This window comes from Portunus trituberculatus, chromosome 16 (genome assembly GCF_017591435.1).
Source record: "Portunus trituberculatus isolate SZX2019 chromosome 16, ASM1759143v1, whole genome shotgun sequence".
In the NCBI taxonomy this organism is placed as follows: Eukaryota; Metazoa; Arthropoda; class Malacostraca; order Decapoda; family Portunidae; genus Portunus; species Portunus trituberculatus.
In genome coordinates, this window is record NC_059270.1 from 2,354,721 (window position 1) to 2,374,858 (window position 20,138).

Sequence of the window (20,138 nt, forward strand, 5' to 3'; positions counted from 1 at the left end):
CTCACCCCGCGTCCTGCATAGCGGCGAACCGGCGGGCGAAGCTGACGTCATCAAGGTCGCCCTAACAATAGGGTCACGATCAAGAGCATCCCCTCCATTTGATTACCCTCCCTCTACCCCTGTCCCCGTTCTCCCTTCGTCCCGCATCACCCCACACAAAAACTGGCCGGGGTGGCGGGAGGAGCAAGACACTGACCCTACCCAGCCAGTCAGGACAGAACAGGACAGTCTCACCTTCACCTGCCCGCCGCTCCTTGCATGCCGAGGTTTTCTTCCCCACCTGCTCCCTCACTAACCGGCTGCCTCGTTCAGCCTCACAAACACGGCGCCGCAGGAATATATGAATTTCAACGTCGTGTGTTTAAATTTTCCTGAGAATTGGCTTCCCCTCATGAGAAAATAAACGAATACACGAAATCCTGACTTCCACCTAACAATTTCTTGCCATTAATTTACTGATAATAAATTAGAATTCAACGAAGCAGAAACCGCATCAATGTTATGGCTCCAGTTCTTAAAAAGCGTCTTTCTCCCACGAACAAATTTCAAAGGCCAGAGATGCTAAGTCGTGTTATTGCAGATGTTCTTCCCAATGGCGATGCAGGATGCTCGTTGGAATACCACAACACTCATAAAAAAATAACACCTTTGAAAAACCTCGAGTAACTACCACAGTTAACTAAAGAGAAGAGATGCCCAACAAAATTAAAATACAGATATGAAAAAAAACTGGTCTTTTTCTCTGAGGCAGCAAAACACTAAAGAAAAGCGAAGACAACCTCAGCGTCCCCTCTCCACCAGCTGTCAGGCCCAATGTTTTGTAACCAAGGCGTAGGCTGTGTCTTGTCTCCGCTGCCTACTTTCACTCCGTCCCTCCATCAGTCAAAGGGAAAGGAGGAGGGCTTAGAAGAGAATGGCCATCTATCCTTCCTTAGCTACGACCACAGGAGGAGGAGGAGAAAGAGGAGGAAGGAAGAGAGGCGCCGCACGGGAGCCAAATTACTGTTTCCCATTGCATCCCTGACAAGTAAATGACACCTGGTTCTCTTTATTCCCGTGAGTGACGTGCGGCGGCCTCTCCTCAACCCCACCTGGACTCTACACTATCATTATCCACCATTACTATCCCGGCGGTCACGTCTGCTCACACTCTCTCCCTGTGCCCTTCCCTCCACCCTGTCTGCCTGCCTGCCTCTCCCTCTCTCCTTACCTCAGAATCATCTATATTTCTACATTCAAAAGGGTTTTCTTTAGGGTTTCTACACGATGGTTCCTGATTTGAAGTCGTGGTGGGTGGCTTTCCTTTTGTTCAAACTGAGCCTAATATGGAGGGCGTGTGTGGGCTCAGGGTGGAGATAATCCTGCCGTGAAAGAAGAGGTTCTAAAAGCCTTGGTCTGAGAGGAGAGCAAGAAAGGGAGGATTGAGAGCCCGACTCCCCCAGGTGACACACGTAGGCGCACACACACACACACACACACACACACAGATGCCAGCCGGTCTGGACGCCTTCACCTGTCGCGCCACTTGGTGATGAAACACACGCTAAACCACCCAAAACACAAGTCCTGGAAGCCGCTGACCATTGCCTTAACTCAAGGTACAAAAACACGGGCACCAAGCACTCAGTGGGTCATGCCAAGGTCAGGTGTGCTGGTCGCCACGCAGGGTTCTCGGGAAGCCTTTCTAACCCTAACTCAGCTTACCAAACTTGCCTCAATCAGTCCCTCACTACAGGGGGCTGCAGTGGCCGGCCAATCAGCCACTTCACACATTGCGGGCTGCCCTCGAAACCTCATTACTTGACAAGGGCAGGGTAGGGCAGGGCAGGGCAGGGTGCACCGGTTGCCTCCCTGCTGCCTGCACCGGAGCAATACAAGCAGGCATCACCACAAACCCGAAAAAGGCGAGGATGACAGTCTAACAGCAGTCCTTCTATGTGTGTCCCGCGTGCTGATGCGGCGCCACGGTCATTACGAGCCTCACCCTCGGGACTCAATACACATACAGGGAATATTGAAACACGATCAGTGAGGCGCTGGTGAGGGTTTGTAAACATTGGTCACGTCCGGATGGATACGCATCACCGCAGGGCATCAACAACGACCTTGAGCCTCGAGGAATGAGAACATTCTGGCCACAGCCGCGCTCCCATATATAGTGTTGAGGGATTGAGCGACTCATCCTCGAGGCGGAGTTGCCCAATAAATATTCCACGTGTGAAGGTAGCGTGGACTTGAGCCATCTCCGCCTGCTCGCCTGCATTCATCACCCGCCATGCTTGCTTTTTTACTCATTTGTTTTCCAGGTCCACCATATGTTATTGAGAGTAACCCAAGATTTAATCAGCAGTGTATGTAAGAGACAGTAAATAATGAGAATAGAGTTTACTGTTAAAAATATATTCATGAAAGAAATTTGCTGTTTTAAAAATCCCGTATGTCTAACAAGTACTAGGAAAGGGAAGTTTAAACCCCTTGAGTATCATAATGCGTTTCTATATTCATTCTGCTTACTATTTCGTGAAGACTGTGGCCATTACTCTTCTGACCTCCATAGACCCTTCCTAATATCAATAAAATGGTCTAATCGTACACAAATCTAAAGGTAAAAATGTGTCCCAGTACTGAAGGAGTTAATAGACACATAAGCAAATGAACCTGAATAGAACCAAGGTAGGAAAAAAAATAAACTGTCTAAAAAATCCTTCAATGTTTACTAAAAAAAAAAAAAAAAAAGATAAATATAAAAAAGGTAGAAAAGGCAACAAAAACACTCCCGCGGCGACAGAACACGAGAAGGGTCAACAGCGCCATTTATTATTACTTTATACTGAGACTTTCACCACAGACAGCATCAGCCCGGCCTGCTTCTTTCCTTCCTGCCAACTGCGCAAGTGTAAGATTAGCTTGACTAGAAAGAGAGAGAGGGGGGGAGACTTCTTTTAACAACACACACTCATAACACTCAAAAGACACTCAAAAGTACGCTGAACACACTCTAAACACTCAAAACACACTAAAAAACACACTTAAAATACTCAAAACACACTCAAACACTCAAAACACTCAAATGCACTCAAAACACTCAAAACAAGACTTTTTTTTATGTAAGAGGGAGAACTACAAAGGCCCCAAAAAAACTATATTGAAAAAAAAAAAAAATGCCTACTGAACTGCACTCCCCAAAACACTAGAAAGAATTAGTCAAAAGTGTAGCGATAAAATTGTGACGAGAAAAAAAAAAAAAAAAAAGGATGCATTTAAACGCCGCCCTCAGCCTTACACGCACCGCCTCCGTCACGGTCCGCTGCAAGATGTCCCTAAGTATCGAAAGTCATGAGGAATTAGCAAGTGACAGGTATCGACAGGTGGATGCTAAGAAATCGGTTACTTTCCCTTTCAGCAGCGCAATGCTGTGGTGGTGGTGGTAATGGTAGTGGTAATAGTAGTAGTAGTAGTAACTGTTTTGTTGTTACTGCACTAGAAACAGTAGAATCAGCAACAAAACTAGTACTCTACTCTACCCATCACAAAGTCTTTTCATCCCCCCACCCAACCAACCAAAACACACCGGTAAAATCTCCCTGTATCATTAAAAATCACCGCATGACCTCAACTCTTCGACAGCAAGGCGACAAGGAGCATTCCGGAAAGAGAACCTTGGCGGGACAGCGCAGTGAAGACCCCAATGACTCCTGGTGGCTCTCGCGTGGTGTGACAACTCTGCACTCTTTTACTTCTCCATTGTATTAACGAGAGAGGAGCGGAGGATGGAAGTAATGAGTCTAATAAAGAGATAAATGATATAGAGTAATGCAAACTGTCAGAAAACTTGCACAGATGGAGTTACGGTGAAGAAATGAGGAACTGAGAGAGGGCAGGTGTTGAGACAATGAAAGGAAGGGAACGAGGGAAGAAAAGAAAGGAATGAGGAATGAAAGGGGAGAGGAATGAAGGTGTCAGAAAAAAATGTGCCAACGGAATTCTTGGACAAAAAAAAAAAAAAAAAAAGGAGGAACTGTGGAATGGAAGACATGACAGAGAAAGTGAGACAAAAAAAAAATGAGAAATAGGAAGAAAAAAAGAATAATGGAGATGTCAGATGTCAGAAAAACTATGTATGATTAAGAAATAAAGAAAAAAAGGGAAAAAGGGAAACAGGAAGAAAAATGAGAGAAAAACAAGAAGAATATAAGGAAAAAACAACGAAAATAACTGAAAAAGGAAAGAGGAAGTAAAATAAAGGAGAGAAAGAAGAAATATACCAAAAAGGAGAAAAACAAGAGTGAAGAAAGGAAGGAAGAAAAGAAGAAAGAATTGAGTGTTCGCTTATAAGAAAATGGAAGAATATAAGGAAAAACCAATAAAAATAACTGAAACGGAATAAAAAAAGTAAAATAAAGGAGAGAGGAAGGAAAATACTAAAAATGAGAAAAACGAGAGAAATGAAGGAAAGGAAAAGAAGGAAGGAAGGAAAAGAAGAAAGAATTGAATGTTTATATTTTGTAAGGATGAAAAAAATACAAGAAAAAAAAGGAGAAAGATAAATGAAGGAAAGGAAAAGAAGGAAGGAAGGAAAAGAAGGAAGGAAAGAAAGAAGAAAGAATTGAAAGTTTATATTTTGTAAGTAAAGAAAAAAAGTAAAAAGAAAAGAAATAATAAAAAAGAAGAAAACGAGAGAGAAAAGAAGGAAAAGAAGGAAAGAAGGAATAATTGAGTGTTTATATTTTGTGGTTGGCCTTTGGTGTGATAACAAGCGCCCTGCCTTCGCTTGGGGCTCAGTCAGGTTAGGTAATCCAATGAGCCGCCCTACACACAACACATGCCTCTCACTCACACCTGACTCTTTCACTCCTTCCTCTGCCTCTTCATACCCTCATTCATCTTGCCTACCTGGAGCGTCTCAGTTAATTACTCTTCTACCTCCTATATCTTTTTATTCTCAACTCTTGCATCTAATCTGTTTTTCTGTGGATTACTTGCTTTTTTGTCAACATTCTACCTCAAATCCGCAGCATCATGCCCATTTTTAACAAGCTCCTCCCATTATCTCTCCTCTCTCCCCACACACACCTGTCGCCGCTTTCCAGGTGAGAGGGTTGCATCAGCGCGCTCCATTATACGACCTTCGCTCCCCCATTGGCGTCCCATTCATCAGTGCACGTCATTACCCACAAATCAGGTCGTCAAGCCGTGCTCCTCTACCCGCTCATTCAAAAAACGAGTTCCCGCAATGCTCAGCGGGAGGTGGCATGGAACGCTACTACTGCTACTACTACTACCACTACTATGACTACTACAGGGCAGGGAGTGACGTCACGGCGCCTAATTCGGAAGATGCGGTAGGGATGGGGGATGTGTGCCTTATATGGAGGGAGCCCATGTGCCGCTACACTTGCGTTCTCCTGAGTCACGCTGCCCACGATGCTCCCACGCATGCATACACACACGCACGCACGCATGAACGTATATGCACGCACACACGTACACACACACACACACACACACACACACACACACGAGGAAGTTTCACATGACTAACAAAACAGGAGATTCTAACGCTTTCAGATAGCTATCCAGGTGAGTGGGGTTTGCACGAGGTCTATGACATGACAAACATATGTTACGACAAGTGTCAGCCTGGTCAGGGGTTGGGACATTGTGTGAGGGAGGGGCGCGCGGAGGAGCAAGGTGGGGTGCGGGAGGGGACGCCAGCACGCGGTGGAGTATCTCGTGTCAGCGGCAACCACTCGAAACTGGCTGGTCCGGGATGGCCAAACCCGTTCCCAAGTCTTGTCTTCCTCAGATCCAAAGGTTACGGTTTACCATGAGCCACGATGAACACCAGTGAAGCAACAAGAGTGAGTCGCAGTAACATAATATGCATTTTTGTAAGAAGAATCCAAGTCGGATGTCAAGTGTCACAATTATCAAATTTATGAGCAAGGTTGGGCAGACTTCGTTGACTTTCATTAGTCTTTACTTTCACGGTAACGAGCCGCCCCACCTGAAGACTCTAGGTTACGAAAGTGAGTGGAAACGACTGGCAGGTGTTTGTGGTGGAGCAAAGAGATGTTATGTATGAATGGCAGCGGTGACAGGTGTTCTGGGGTGACGCCTCCCACAAGCCTCGTCCCCAACACGGCCACACTTCCGCTTGTGCTTCCCTTTACTCTCACACCCACGCTAGGGTGCCCCGACACACCGCCGTCAGCGTCACGTTAGCAACATTAATGGGCCGGTTCTAGGTGTCGCTTGATTGACTGGTGGGGTTGGGAGTGAGCACTGGTGTCAGGTGTCGCAGCCAGCAGGGCCACGCCACACTACCCTGACGACCCACAAACTTGTCTCAACATACCGCTTGGATCTTGGGCCGCTTGAAGCTCGAAGTGTGCCATCCGCTCTGAGGAACCACCTTGTTGATGTCCTCCTGGTGGGTGTCGGAGGTGCGAAGGATGGCCTCGGCCACCATGCGCTGGTCACCTCGGGTCACAGTCGTGGTCTTCTTCACCACCCGGGTTGTGGTGCTTTTAATCTTGCCACGACGTTCCACGCGGGTGCTGTCCTGCCCGCTGGCCTGGGTCTCCGTGGTGAGGCGGCGGTGGGTCAGCACCTGGTGCAGGTCTGCGTCGTCGTGCTCGCTGGCAGCCAGGGAGCCAGACCTTACAGACATTCTATCGGCGTCCTCCCCCTGCCGGGTGCCCGACAGGAAAAGACGCCCGCCAGGGCCTCCACTACGTTGGAATCTATACATGTTAACACTCGCGTTACGCTCACTGGGGCAGATCACTAACACACCATCACAACACTATTGGCAATGGAGAGGAAGGAGGGAGGCGGAGAGGTTTGGCACGGAGGGGAGCGCGGCGCAGAGTGGTGCTCGTTCGGGCCGCGGCAGCCACACTGAAGACCTGCCTCCGCCCAACACTGCCGCCACCTCCGCCCGTCGCCGCCGCCGCCGCCTCCACTCATCACTGTATATTTAATTCATTATAATCTGTTCCGTATCTTTAGGCGGCGCATGAGTGGTGGTGTAAAGAGTGTTGAGGCAGGCCACCGCTGCTCTTGTAGAGTTTGTATTTGTTGTCATGACACGAGATTCATAAAGAGTTGAAAACTTGCCATGTGTCCTCTAGTTCACCTGTACCCCCCTCACCCCTACCTCCCCTTCACGCCTCCCCGCCTACCTGCCAAGTGGCGGTGGCCAACGAGTTATTTATTTTCCATTTTCTTTGTCTCGAAGGCACAGCTTGCTTCCCTCGGGGAAACACCAACCCTGCCACATCCAGCCGGTAACTCGTTTTCTGACCGGTGATAAGTTTTTGTTCCCTACATTCTGCGAGTTTATTGACAAACGTGCGAGAGAAAATTAAGTAATTATAAATCGGCAACCTCCCCCTCACTCCAGCACCGTCCTGCAGCAGTACACAGTGTCTGCACGCCCCCTCCCCGCCCTGCCCCCCGTGAAGATCCCGAGCATCCTTCACCGCGGCGGGACACGGGCGGTGCATGGGAAAAGCACAGGATTGGTGACAGGTGCACCTCACGCACCGCGCCGCCGCCCCTACACGGTCATTCTCAATGTCACTAAGAAGCCACCTTCTCCCACACTACCGCGACCTACACTCCTCTGACGCCCACACCCACGACCACACGCCGCCCACGCCCACCACTCTCACTTATAGATTCTCCCGCACCACCACCACCACTACCTATCTCCTACACTCACACCCACACTCCAGATCTACGCAAATTCTTTCTTTTAAAAACATGGAGCCCTTCACTAAAAATATTGCTCGTCGTCTCCATATTAGAGCGCCGAGTGGCCTTGGTGGCAGCAGGCAGAGGCGTCCACGCACACACCAGGTGGCAAGACTAGGGAGTTTAAACACAAAGGTGACACGTGTGTGAAGTAAGTGAATTTGTTGTGTCAACCTATGAAGACACCTGACTTGCCCGTAGCGTACTGTACATCTTCATTAGCACCTCCCTCAGGCCTCGCTATACGCCTCCTTCTCCTCCTGCCAAGTCTCAGCATCACACCTCACGCCTAACACCTTTCTACCTGTCCGGCACCATCACGAGATTATCTGTAGCTGTCATGTTACGCTTTCTACACGCGTTGAATACAAATGAATAACGTCTCCAGACACACTACAATGAAAATAAGACTCAGGACTCAAAGAAACAAGACAACCTTCCTTGAACGCGCATGAAAACGAATGAGAATGATCAAAACAACGAACTTGGATAATTTGTAATGCCATTGTCTCGATAAAGCCGCAGCATGGAAGTTTTAATTAGCACCCACGTCTTTAAAGGTTGCATGAACGTATTCCTTCCCTGCAATCGTGTTGTTTCCCCGCGATTTATGAGGTTGGCGTGTCTAATTCATCTCATCTCGACCTCCGTTCTTATGTCCTGAACGCGGCAACAGCAACAGCAGCAGGCAAGCGAGCGAGGAAGTAAGCAAGAGAGCAAGCAAAACAGGAAAATCTATCTGATGGAGGTAATTGCACTTCACACTATCAGATCCACCTACGGGCCTGCAGGGAGTGAGGGGGCGTGGCGGCACCCTTATCTAGCACGCGGGGGAGGAGAGTACATGTCAAGGCAGCTGTCCGTATGTCCACCTGCACCAGTTTTCACCTTTGCCAGGGCCCGCGGATCTGCGCTCAAGGTGAATGTTTTGTCGGTTTTGCGAGTGTGTGGGGGTGAGGGACTCTGTGTGTGTGTGTGTGTGTGTGTGTGTGTGTGTGTGTGTGTGTGTGTGTGTGTGTGTGTGTGTGTGTGTGTGTGTGTGTGTGTGTGTGTGTGTCTAGGAGTCGCGTGGGTCGAGGCACACGATAACAAGTGAGGTCTGTTGCGAGGAGGAGGAGGAGGAGGAGGAGGAGGAGGAGGAGGATGTGAAGTGGGTGTGTGTGTATAATGCAAATAAAACACCAGGTAGCTTTTGTGTGGGATTATATGTTTGATTTATTGCCCCCCCCCCTCTCTCTCTCTCTCTCTGACTCTCTCTCTGACTCTCAACAAACATGATTAATTTAGTTTCTTTCTATATCAATTATTATCTTTTACTTTATGGACTGGTTTCTCTCTCTCTCTCTCTCTCTCTCTCTCTCTCTCTCTCTCTCTCTCTCTCTCTCTCTCTCCTTGTCTCTTTTAGCATTCGAAGCATATAATTTTCTCTTTCTCTCAGCAAATCTTTCCTTCTCTCACAATAAAAAAAACTGCCTTGAACTTTTCCTTCTTTCTGTTCAGTTTAGCCCTTCCCTTCCTTGATTACTTTTAAATAATTCCAATTTCCTTATTCATTCAACCTCGACCTATCCTCAAGCAACATCCTCTACTCCTTTCCTTTCAACACACACACACACACACACACACACACACACACACACACACACACACACACACACACGGCAATTAGCTAATGCGTCGTGATGTACAGAAGGCATTAGAGACAGGTGAGTTTGTGCAGTAATTAAAAGGTGTGTGTTGGGTATTAGAGACCAGTTAGTGTGGACAATACAGGTGTTGGTGGATAGGAAGACACACGCAACGCTAAACCTAACTTAACCTAACCTAACGACCAAAATACTTCAACTGAAAGGACTTTACCCTCTTCAGTACTATGACGCGTTTCCATATTAATTCTGTTCACTATTTGGTGATTTTACACAGCTTCAGAAACTCATATGTGGGGTTAAAATAGTGAAGACTTTGGCCATTAATCTTCTGACCCTTCCTAATGTCAATAAAATGGTCTAATTGTACACAAATCTCAAGGTAAAAATGTGTCCCAGTATTGAAGGGGTCAAGTGAATTAAAATTAAGGATCTATTGAGGTTTTTCAGATTTACTTTTTTTCATATCAGAGAGAGAGAGAGAGAGAGAGAGAGAGAGAGAGAGAGAGAGAGAGAGAGAGAGAGAGAGAGAGAGAGAGAGAGAGAGAGAGAGAGAGAGACCATCAGTTAAAAGAAATAAAACCTGGATGTGCTACTTCTCGAAGAGTACGAAATGTGTGTGTGTGTGTGTGTGTGTCCCCGCCCCAGCCCACACCGCTCTATGGGTGTTATCAAGGGGCAGGGCGGATCCTCTCCCATCACGCCCACATCACCATCCCAACCTCGTTATATAAGACGGTAAGGGAGAAAGTGGCCCCGGCCTGGTGTGTGGGCGCCCTTGGTGAGAGGCGGTGAAGGTGTGGGCGCAGGTGTGGGCGGGGGCAGCCTAATAAGGTGAGGAGTAAGCAAAGTCGGGGCAGGCGCCGGCACCAGCTGCTCCTGACGCCTACACGCCCATGGGGGAGGCCCGGGGTAAGGGAGGAGCTGGGGAGTAGGGTATGGGGCAGGTAGGTCCTCACTCCTCACCCTTACCCCCACGTGACACACTGACCCTTACCCCTTACTCGCTCGCCCCCGTAAGAGGCTCAACAACCCCGCCCCGAAAGTACACAAGGCAGGGGATGTAGTATATAAAGTAATGCTGTAGTAAGTTTTCTAATCTAAATTGTGTGTGTGTGTATCTCTCTCTCTCTCTCTGTGTGTGTGTGTGTGTGTGTGTGTGTGTGTAGTAGTGCGTCCTGTTGCCTCTCTCGCATTCCTTACTCCTTCTACCGCCTCAAAAAACGTTCCACAGCCTCCCCGCAGAGCACACAAGGCCACAGACATATACAGTAACAATGCACTAACTTTTCCAAATTATAAATGCTTTAGTACACATTGCCGTCTCCAACACTCCTTATACCTCCTCCTTAATCCCTTCAGTACCAGGACGCGTTTCCATTTTCATTCTGCTTCCTATTAGATGATTTGATACAGCTTCAGAAACTCCTGTGAGGATTAGAATAGTGAAGACTGTGGCCATTAATCTTCTGACCTCCATAGACCTTTCCTAGTGTATATAAAATGGTCTATTCGTACACAAATCTCAAAGATAAAAATGTGCCCCAGTACTGCAGGGATAAAAATTGTACAGTTTAGCCACACAGGTACACAAGGACACAATGGAGGCACTGAAAGTATATATACCTTTACCTTACCTTTCCCTATTTACTAATAAGTAGTACACCTTGCCATCTCTGCCCTTCTCTCTCACTCTCTCACTCTCTCCACGACCTTGATTCTGTTTACTATCCATGAAGGACACTCCCTTTATGGAAAAAAAAACGTTAAATACACGCTACACTTACCCACATTCCCTTAACCCCCTTCAGTACTGGAACGCATTTTTCTCATGAATTTTTAGTGTGATTAGATTTTATTGACATTAGGAAGGGAGTCTATGGAGGTGAGAAGATTAATGGCCAGTCTCCACTATTTCAATCCCCCACACAAGTTTCTGAAGCTGTATAAAGTCGCCAAATAGTAAGCAGAGCGTATATGAAATCGCCTCCTGGTACTGAAGGTGTATGGGGAGGAGGGCATCGAGTTAAAATTCTCAAAGTGGAAGATTTCAAACAAGACAATTTGACACAGGGATTCCAGTGTAGTCCTCCCATCAACACCTGTTCCCTACACGACACGCCAGGGCGGAGATACACCCAAGATACACGTCCGAATAATAGAAGGTTTCGGCATCCTGAAGGGCGTGGCTGAACGTGGGCGTGGGCGTGGTCGAGGAGCTCCGCCCACGTCCCAACAGCTCGGCACAACAGCTTCTCGCCTCACCTCGCCACTACGTCACAAAGACCCTTCATGTTGAGAGTGGGCGTTCAGTCTTCGTGTGTCTCTTCTTCCATGACTAAATTTAACCAACTCTCTCTCTCTCTCTCTCTCTCTCTCTCTCTCTCTCTCTCTCTCTCTCTCTCTCTCGGACGTACCTCACCCGGGGCGCCTACGTGTGTGTGTGTGTGTGTGTGTGTGTGTGTGTGTGTGTGTGTGTGTGTGTGTGTGTGTGTGTGTGTGTGTGTGTGTGTGTGTGTGTGTGTGTGTGTGTGTGTGTGTGTGTGTGTGTGTGTGTGTGTGTGTGTGTGTGTGTGTGTGTGTGTGTGTGTGTGTGTGTGTGTGTGTGTGTGTGTGTGTGTAATAGTACCACTTAATAGTCTCACCATGCACACCAACTCCCCATCATCGCTATACTGAACACACCTTAATAGCATCACGTCTCTCTTTACGAACAGATTCATTAACTTATTGCCTCGCTCGGCCACGATAACCTATAATTTGTAAGCTATGATACTCTATGATTATAAGTAGATTGCAACCACCACCTGGGCTGCGACGCGAGGCTGGCCAGGGAGGATGGGTGGTAGCCTTGAGTGAAAGGGAAAACAGTGCTAACAGTGCTATCTCAGCCCCACGGAGAGGACATACTATGCTACGTTGAGGTGCTAAGACAATGGAGCACAAAACGTGATGGGAATGTGTATGTGGCTTATTGGTAATGCACACATGTTCACACCTGCTGCTGATGATGGTGATGGTGATATGGTAGTACTTGTATCATCTGGTGGTGGTGGTGGTGTTGATGTTTATGGAGAGTGACGCTGGTGATGTCTGCGTCTGCTTGTTTTATTCAGTGTTGGTTTGTCTGTGATTTATTCAACTTGTCTCTTGTTGGCCAGACGAGATGTTAGTGAAGCAACATCTTTTTGCATTACTATTACTATTACTATTATTGGTAGTAGTAAGGCTGACGGTGTTTGCGTCTGCTGTCTTGTTAAGTGCTGGTTTGTGACTTATTCAACTTGAGCCTCTTGCTGGCCAGACGAGATAGTGGTGAGGTCGCATCTTTTATATTATTATCATCATTACTATTCTTACTATCCTTATCATAGTCATCATCAGCATCAACACTGCCTTATGAGTCTCCAAGTTTAGCATATAAATGTAATAAACTAAACGCGATATTCAATGTATAAGCAATAATATTATCATAGTAAAACATTTTCATTCTTCCTGCAGTTCCTCCAAGATGTAAGAATGTTCTTCCTCCATTTTAAACCACAGTCCTATTTTTATTCTAATATAGTTGAAGAAAGAATCATCACGAGGAAGGCTGACTCAATATTATGAATTTACTAAACAATGTTGGTACACAAGTTTGCCGCAAGCAGCACACAGGTGAGAGTGGGTATGGGTTGTGTAAAACTGTATGTGAATAATCTATAAAAGGAAGGGTCACAGGGTGCTCGGCCGCCACACGCCGCCAACACACCTCGGCTGTTGCACAACGCCAAGGAACGCAAAGCAAAATGGTAAAAATACTGATTTACTGGAGCCACTGAGAGGTGCAGCCCTCACACCTTTTCGCGTGACGGCACTCCTCGTATATTTCATTCCTGCATGACCACTCGCTCACCTCTTGGCCTGCCTTACAGTCCTCGCAGCCCACGGCCCACGGCCCCGCCACCTCCCTGCACCGCAACCCCACATGCCCGCCAGCCCTGAAGCTCCGCAGCACTGCCATCCTCTCTCCTTTGTTTGCAGAACCTTCCTTATCTCGCTTCGCTCTTTACAGACACTTAGAGACAACTACATTAACTCAGCCATCCAAATACCATATTATGAAATGTTGTTTCTCATCTTTAGCCTCTAACAGCCACACAGCTGAGCAAACCCAGCCCAATCACTAGCCTTCCTTACTCTCAGCTATGATTTACCAACACCAATTACGTTTTAACTAGGACTTGTCAAGTCCACCCTCTCCAAATTTAGCAGCAGCACCATTCCATCCTCCCTAAGCTTCCCGCCGGGTAAGCCACCTCACGCCCGCACACAGAAGTGAATACTTAGTCTTTTGTGTGGTCCGCCCCGAGGCGGTGTAGCAAGTGACGTCATCCCAAACATCCCTGAGGGGTTATTCTCGGTATTCATGGAGTGATGTCATCAGTGTGTAGTCTGGATGGCGGCCTCTTACGAATCAAGCCGTGTAATATCATCACATTTGTCAGAAAACGGTGCCTGCAATCAAGTAACGATTGACAGTTTGTGCATTTATCGGGTGATGAGTCACACATTTCATCAGAGGAAGCCCATATGTACTGGTCTGAGGCTCAAGGCTGTGGTGCAGTAGTCCCGGCGGTACGGCACAGAGGAGCGGGAAGTGGGGCAGCAATGGTACTTCCTTTCCGCTCCATCCCCTTATTGGGTACTGGATACCGAGACGGTAAGTCATCTTCCTGGAAAGTGTGAAGTCGCCTCAAAGGTCACCTTGCTTGGTGGTACTTTCCCTTTCCTGTGCACAGGGTCACGCCCTCGCGACGCCTACACACGCCACCACCCTCGGACGTCACTGGCCTCTCTCTTCTCCATAAGGTAATGTCACAAATATTAACGTAGGAGTGTAAAATCCCTTAGGAGAATTCAATGATTTCCTGCCATGATTTGCCAATGCCTGAGTGGGAGTGTTAAGGGTGGCGCTCGGTGACCGGTCTTCCTGCCCACCACCACGTGAACTTGCCGCCCCGCCAACACCTGCAACTCACCCGCCTCATCACTTACCTGCGGGACTCCGGGACAACGGCCGCAGCAACCTCAGCGTGGGTGTTGTGTAAGTGTACATACAAAACACACAAATAAATCAACTTGTAAAGATAAACAAACAGTAGAAATGATATAGGCAGGGCAACGTGAATAAGAGATAGGGACAGACAGAAGACACAAATGCACAAGATTATCAAGAAAACCTACTTAAGACTCACGGAATCAGAAAATTATATAAAAACTCCAGACCTAAAACTTGGCCAAACGTAACTTCCAAATTGAGGCGCCTGGAAGTGGTGATCGATGAGGCGTCATGTCTGGGAGGTTTGGGTTGAGGTTAAGGTCCTCGCCTGGGTGAAGTCATGACACTCTGAACCTTTCGCAACCAACCTTGCGTGAACCAGTCCGCCCATCACCCATCCACAGTCCTCGCCTCACACATAACTGACTGCCTGCCTTTACCTCCACAAAGTCACAGCTTTTTCGTGACAAAAGGGACACGTGTCTGTATCTAAAACGTTGTGTGAGTGAGAAATATATGCAGTTTTGACTCAAATTTTGGTCATACGCAATGCACACTTATAATACCTTCAGACGACCATTCTGCAAACTATTCGGATACTGTTCGTGGCGGTTAGCACAGTCTAACTTCGATATTAAATGAATAAGTAAGAAAAACAAAACAAAACAGTATAATCAAATCTAAATGAACCGAAATGAAGCAGCAAAACTCAAGAACGACAAAATTTTGAAACCCTTTAAATTCTCGTAAACATTTTCAAAACCATCAAATGATTAATGTGGTTCACTTGTATGTTTTTTTTTAATCAATAATGCAGTACCCTTGTTAAACCGTCAGTACTCATAAAAACCTTGCAAACCACAAAAAAAATTCCTTTAAAACCAGTCGATAAGTGTCAAGGTATGACGCGGCAACGTTTGAGAGAGCGGCTGGTTGTTGGGTGAATCAACTCTACGGTAAAGAGGTGTCACATTTTGCGCACGTAACTGTTCCTTCCCGCAAGATCCTACCAAGCTGGAAAATTACTTGACAGACGCGTTTGTCGCCCAATATTTCCTGGTGTGGCGAGGCCGAGCGGCGCAGCACATGGCGGGAGAAAAGTGGTCGTTTGTGGCGGAGAGTTCAGGCGGTTCATCTTCTAGTCAACGGTAAAGAAAAAAGCCAGTAAACTAAACTCTCTCTCTCTCTCTCTCTCTCTCTCTCTCTCTCTCTCTCTCTCTCTCTCTCTCTCATCTACTGCACTTCATTAATTCAAGTTGAGTCCTTTAATTGGTGTAATCTCTGACAGCCGACACTCAACACAGCTATACACGATCAACACGACGCGACGGTGGCGAGACTAACAAACAGTTCCGTGAGCTTGGAGGAGGAGGAGGAGGAGGAGGAGGAGGAGGAGGAGGAGGAGGAGGAGGAGGAGGAGGAGGAGGAGGAGGAGGAGGAGGAGGAGGAGGAAAAAGGAGGAGAAAAAAAGGAAGAGAAATAGAAATAGAAATAGAAATAGGAAGAGGAAGTGAGACAGAGAAATAGGAATAGAAGGGGGAGGAAGAAGACGAGCAGGAGGAAGAGGAGGAAGAGAAAGAGAAATAGAAGGAGGAGGAAGAAGACGAGTATAAGGAAAAGTAGGAAGAGGAGGATGAGGAGTAGAGATGCTGCTGCCCTGTCTTCAGAGCACTCAGAAGAGCAACATTAACTTACCTGGAAGTGGAGGATGATGGTCCATATCAAACCGAGGGTCAGTTTGGGGTTGCCGTCCACAATGTCCTCACAGCGGATGTTCACCAGCTTGATCTGCGGACACAACACACCAGTCACGAAGCAGCCACACACACAGTTTGCTGGATTTAACTCCTTCAGTAATGGGAAGCTTTTTTCTAGTTTTGGGTGTGATTAGATTATTTTATTACATTAGGAAGGGTCTATGGAGGTCAGAAGATTAATGGCAAGAGTCTTCACTAGTTTTTACCCCCTACATAAGTTTCTGAAGCCATGTAAAGTCACGAAATAGAAAGCAGAATGAATAAGAAAAATACGAAAAACGCGTCATGGTACTGAAGAGATTAATACAAAGACATACGAATTCAGTATTGCTAATTTACATAGAAAACCTATTTGAAAGATGCAAATAACGAAGCTGAAAAAAATATAAGCAAGTTTCCCTTCACAATTTACGTCTTTTGTGAGTTCTCTAAGAAAATGTGTACCTTAAGATCAAATATTCAACTTTTCTACTTCAGTGGCGGGATTTATGGAGTATGAAGGAGCAGATTGGGCACAAGTTTTGACGAGAGAGAGAGAGAGAGAGAGAGAGAGAGAGAGAGAGAGAGAGAGAGAGAGAGAGAGAGAGAGAGAGAGAGAGAGAGAGAGAGAGAGAGAGAGAGAGAGAGAGAGAGAGAGAGAGAGAGAGAGAGAGAGAGAGAGAGAGAGAGAGAGAGGAGAGAGAGGAGAGAGAGAGAGAGAGAGAGAGAAAGAAAGAAGAGAGAGAGAGAGAGAGAGAGAGAGAGAGAGAGAGAGAGACAGCGCCTGACACTAAATAATCTCTAGTTTATTCATATATATGTTGTAGTTGTAGTTAGGTTTATTTGATGTTCCTCTGTGTTCGTTTGTGACACGGACGTCAAACTCTACGACCTGAACTACAACAGACTGACACACACGCCTCTAGGAAAGTCTGCGGAAATAACAACTGAACTAACATACACTGATATGCCCAACAGGAAAGAAACTCTGCGGAAGTGACACATCCCTCCACACCTTTTATTTTATTTCATTTATGTAAGAGTGGATATCTGGCCAAGAAAACAACAAAAAAAGAGTCAACGAGAAAAAAAAAAAAACGGCCACTTAGAAGCCAGTCCCCGGAGAAGGTTGGAGAAGAGTTAGCCAAATGAATGGGTTAAATTTTAGGAGTCTGGCAATCAGAGAGAGAGAGAGAGAGAGAGAGAGAGAGAGAGAGAGAGAGAGAGAGAGAGAGAGAGAGAGAGAGAGAGAGAGAGAGAGAGAGTTCAGGAGAGATAGGAGGAGGAGAGAAGAGGAGGAGGAGGAGGAGGAGGAGGAGGAGGAGGAGGAGGAGGAGGAGGAGGAGGAGGAGGAGGAGGAGGTGAGACAAGAGACAGGTGATGGAACAGACAGAGCGAAAATGACGAGGTGAAAGTATATGAAACAAGAGAGAGAGAGAGAGAGAGAGAGAGAGAGAGAGAGAGAGAGAGAGAGAGAGAGAGAGAGAGAGAGAGAGAGAGAGAGAGAGAGAGAGAGAGAGAGAGAGAGAGAGAGAGAGAGAGAGAGAGAGTAATAAACGAGAGAGGGAGAACTGGATAGCCCAAGTGAGGAGAGACTGCAGAATAATGAAGGAAAAAAAATAAAAAAAGAAATAAAAAGGAAAACAAAAATACTTAGAGGAAAAATAAGACGAAGAAATAATGAACGAAAGAAGGAAGAAGCAAAAATGAACGTTAACATTGTGAAAATATAAGAGAAACGAAAAGAAATACATGAAACTATAAGACACAACGAAAGAGAGGAAAAAAAGTCAAACGATACGAATAATAATAATAATGAATGAATAAAAAGAAAATGGGAGTTACAAAATAAGAATAAAAGGGGAGAGGAAGAAATAAAGACAAGAAAAGACACAATAATCGTAAAACTGATAATAGGAAACAACAACAACAACAAAAACAACAACAGGAAAATGAGAAGAGGAGGAAACAATGATAAAAATGTAAATAAGGAGAAGAGAGAGAGAGAGAGAGAGAGAGAGAGAGAGAGAGAGAGAGAGAGAGAGAGAGAGAGAGAGAGAGAGAACAAAATCACAAAGGAAGAAGAGATAAACACGCTTGAGAAATGGAAAAGAGGAAAAAAGAAAGCGATGCGAGGGAATAGAGAAAAGAAAGAAGAGAAAGAGAAAGACGATCGATAACAGAAAGAAAGAAAAAAAGAAATGAAGGAAGAAAAATGAGGGAAGAAAGATGAAGGAAGAGAAGAATGAGGAAATGCCACAAAAATATCACGAAAGGGGAGAGAGAGAGAGAGAGAGAGAGAGAGAGAGAGAGAGAGAGAGAGAGAGAGAGAGAGAGAGAGAGAGAGAGAGAGAGAGAGAGAGAGAGAGAGAGAGAAACACCACAAGTAATCAGGAAGCAAAAAAACAGAGAAGGTAAACAAACAGAGGGGACCAAAACTCACCTTGCGGTATCTGAGGAAGTCAAGGGTGAGTTGGACGTTCTGCAGCATGTGGAAGCGTAGGCGGCCTCGTTCCCTGGGCAGGTGTTCGCCCGACAACACCTCCAGGAGGGAGATAAGGTTGTGGCCATCCCGCAGGTCCTCGAACAAGTCCCGCACCTGTTTCCCCGCCTGCACCACACAAAAGACAGTATTAGATCACCTTCCTTGGTTGTGGTAAAGCGCTTATAGGCTAAATCAAGCTTACAGTGAAGTCGTATAAGCTTCTTCAGTACATAGTGGTTTATTATACACTAGAGTAAGCTTAATCCCTTCAGTACTAGAACGCAGCTTTATCATGAATTTTTGTGTAATTAAACGATTTTATTGACATTATTGGGGTCAGATGATTAATGGCCAGAGTCTTCACTATTTTTAATCCTCACACAAGTTTCTGAGGCTGTGTGAATCAACAAATAGTAAGCAGAATGAATATGAAAACGCGTCCTGGTAGTGAAGGGCTTAAAATAGTCATACGTCATACAAGCTTCAAGGAAAAGCTTTGAATAATGGATGCACTACCTTATTTTCAACTCAAAAGGATTAACACACAGCCCTGCCTTTGAAAATAATGAATCTTGAGCAGCAGGAGAGAGAACACAACACTGAGCATCGCCTCTGAGCTGCTCGATGCAAAACTTATCAAGAAGCAACAAATATGAACTTAAAAATTAAATAACTCAATATATAAATAAAAACAAGAGTAAATATAAATAGCATAGCGGTGAAAACACAATCTCAACAACTCTACCAACAAAAAAGTCTTAATACAGCAGCGTACACTCATACGTACACTCAAAATACTTCAAAAATACACGATAACCAATCAACAAAATCCATCTCTTTTTTTTTCTTTCCTTACAAACACATGCATCAAAGAATAAAGAAACCAAAACAACGAAAACTAGCACCAAGACACACATTCACACACCTACCATTCCGTCCAAAGTGCCTCTGGAAACGTAAACATCCATCACAACCCACATGCAAACATCGATAGCAACATCCAATTCCGCGGCCACGCACCAATTTTTACTTCAGTCCCCGATGCAACACACCCGTTCTCCCTGACAGCTTCACCCAGGCGCTCTGCTTCACTCACCCTCCGTTTTCTGTTACCCCGAGACAACCCACATGCACACATCGATCAGTCTCGTCAGGCACAGAGGGACAGTGGCACTCCTTATGTGTTCCTAAGTCCTTGTCCAATCCACCGATGCTTAGTTTGTATTCTGGTAAACGCTTTCACACGTTAGCTTGTGTGCAGGAATGTGTGTGGGTGTAGTGGTGGTAGTGGTGGTTGTAGTAGTAGTAGTAGTAGTAGTAGTAGTAGTAGTAGTAGTAGTAGTAGTAGTAGTAGTAGTAGTAGAAAAGCGAAGAAGATGAATATGAAGATGAAAAAGGAGGAGGAGGTAGAAACTAGAAGAAAAAGTAGTAGTAGTAGTAGTAGTAGTAGTAGTAGTAGTAGTAGT

At 46.0% G+C, this 20,138-nt stretch overlaps 1 protein-coding gene across 45 annotated transcripts in view; it reads right to left on the reverse strand.

Annotated features, from left to right (window-relative positions):
• LOC123504409 (microtubule-actin cross-linking factor 1-like) overlaps nucleotides 1-20,138 on the reverse strand; it is a 281,273-nt gene that overhangs the window by 133,819 nt on the left and 127,316 nt on the right. For 44 of the 45 annotated variants that reach the window (XM_045254883.1, XM_045254879.1, XM_045254914.1 and 41 more), the window contains 2 exons: nucleotides 18,631-18,798; nucleotides 16,147-16,239 (listed from right to left, as the gene is read on the reverse strand). In XM_045254883.1, the coding sequence (XP_045110818.1) occupies nucleotides 16,147-16,239; nucleotides 18,631-18,798 (261 nt within the window). Of the gene's footprint in view, nucleotides 1-6,358; nucleotides 6,921-16,146; nucleotides 16,240-18,630; nucleotides 18,799-20,138 lie in introns of those variants that run through there. The other variant, XM_045254896.1, reaches the window with a different exon arrangement.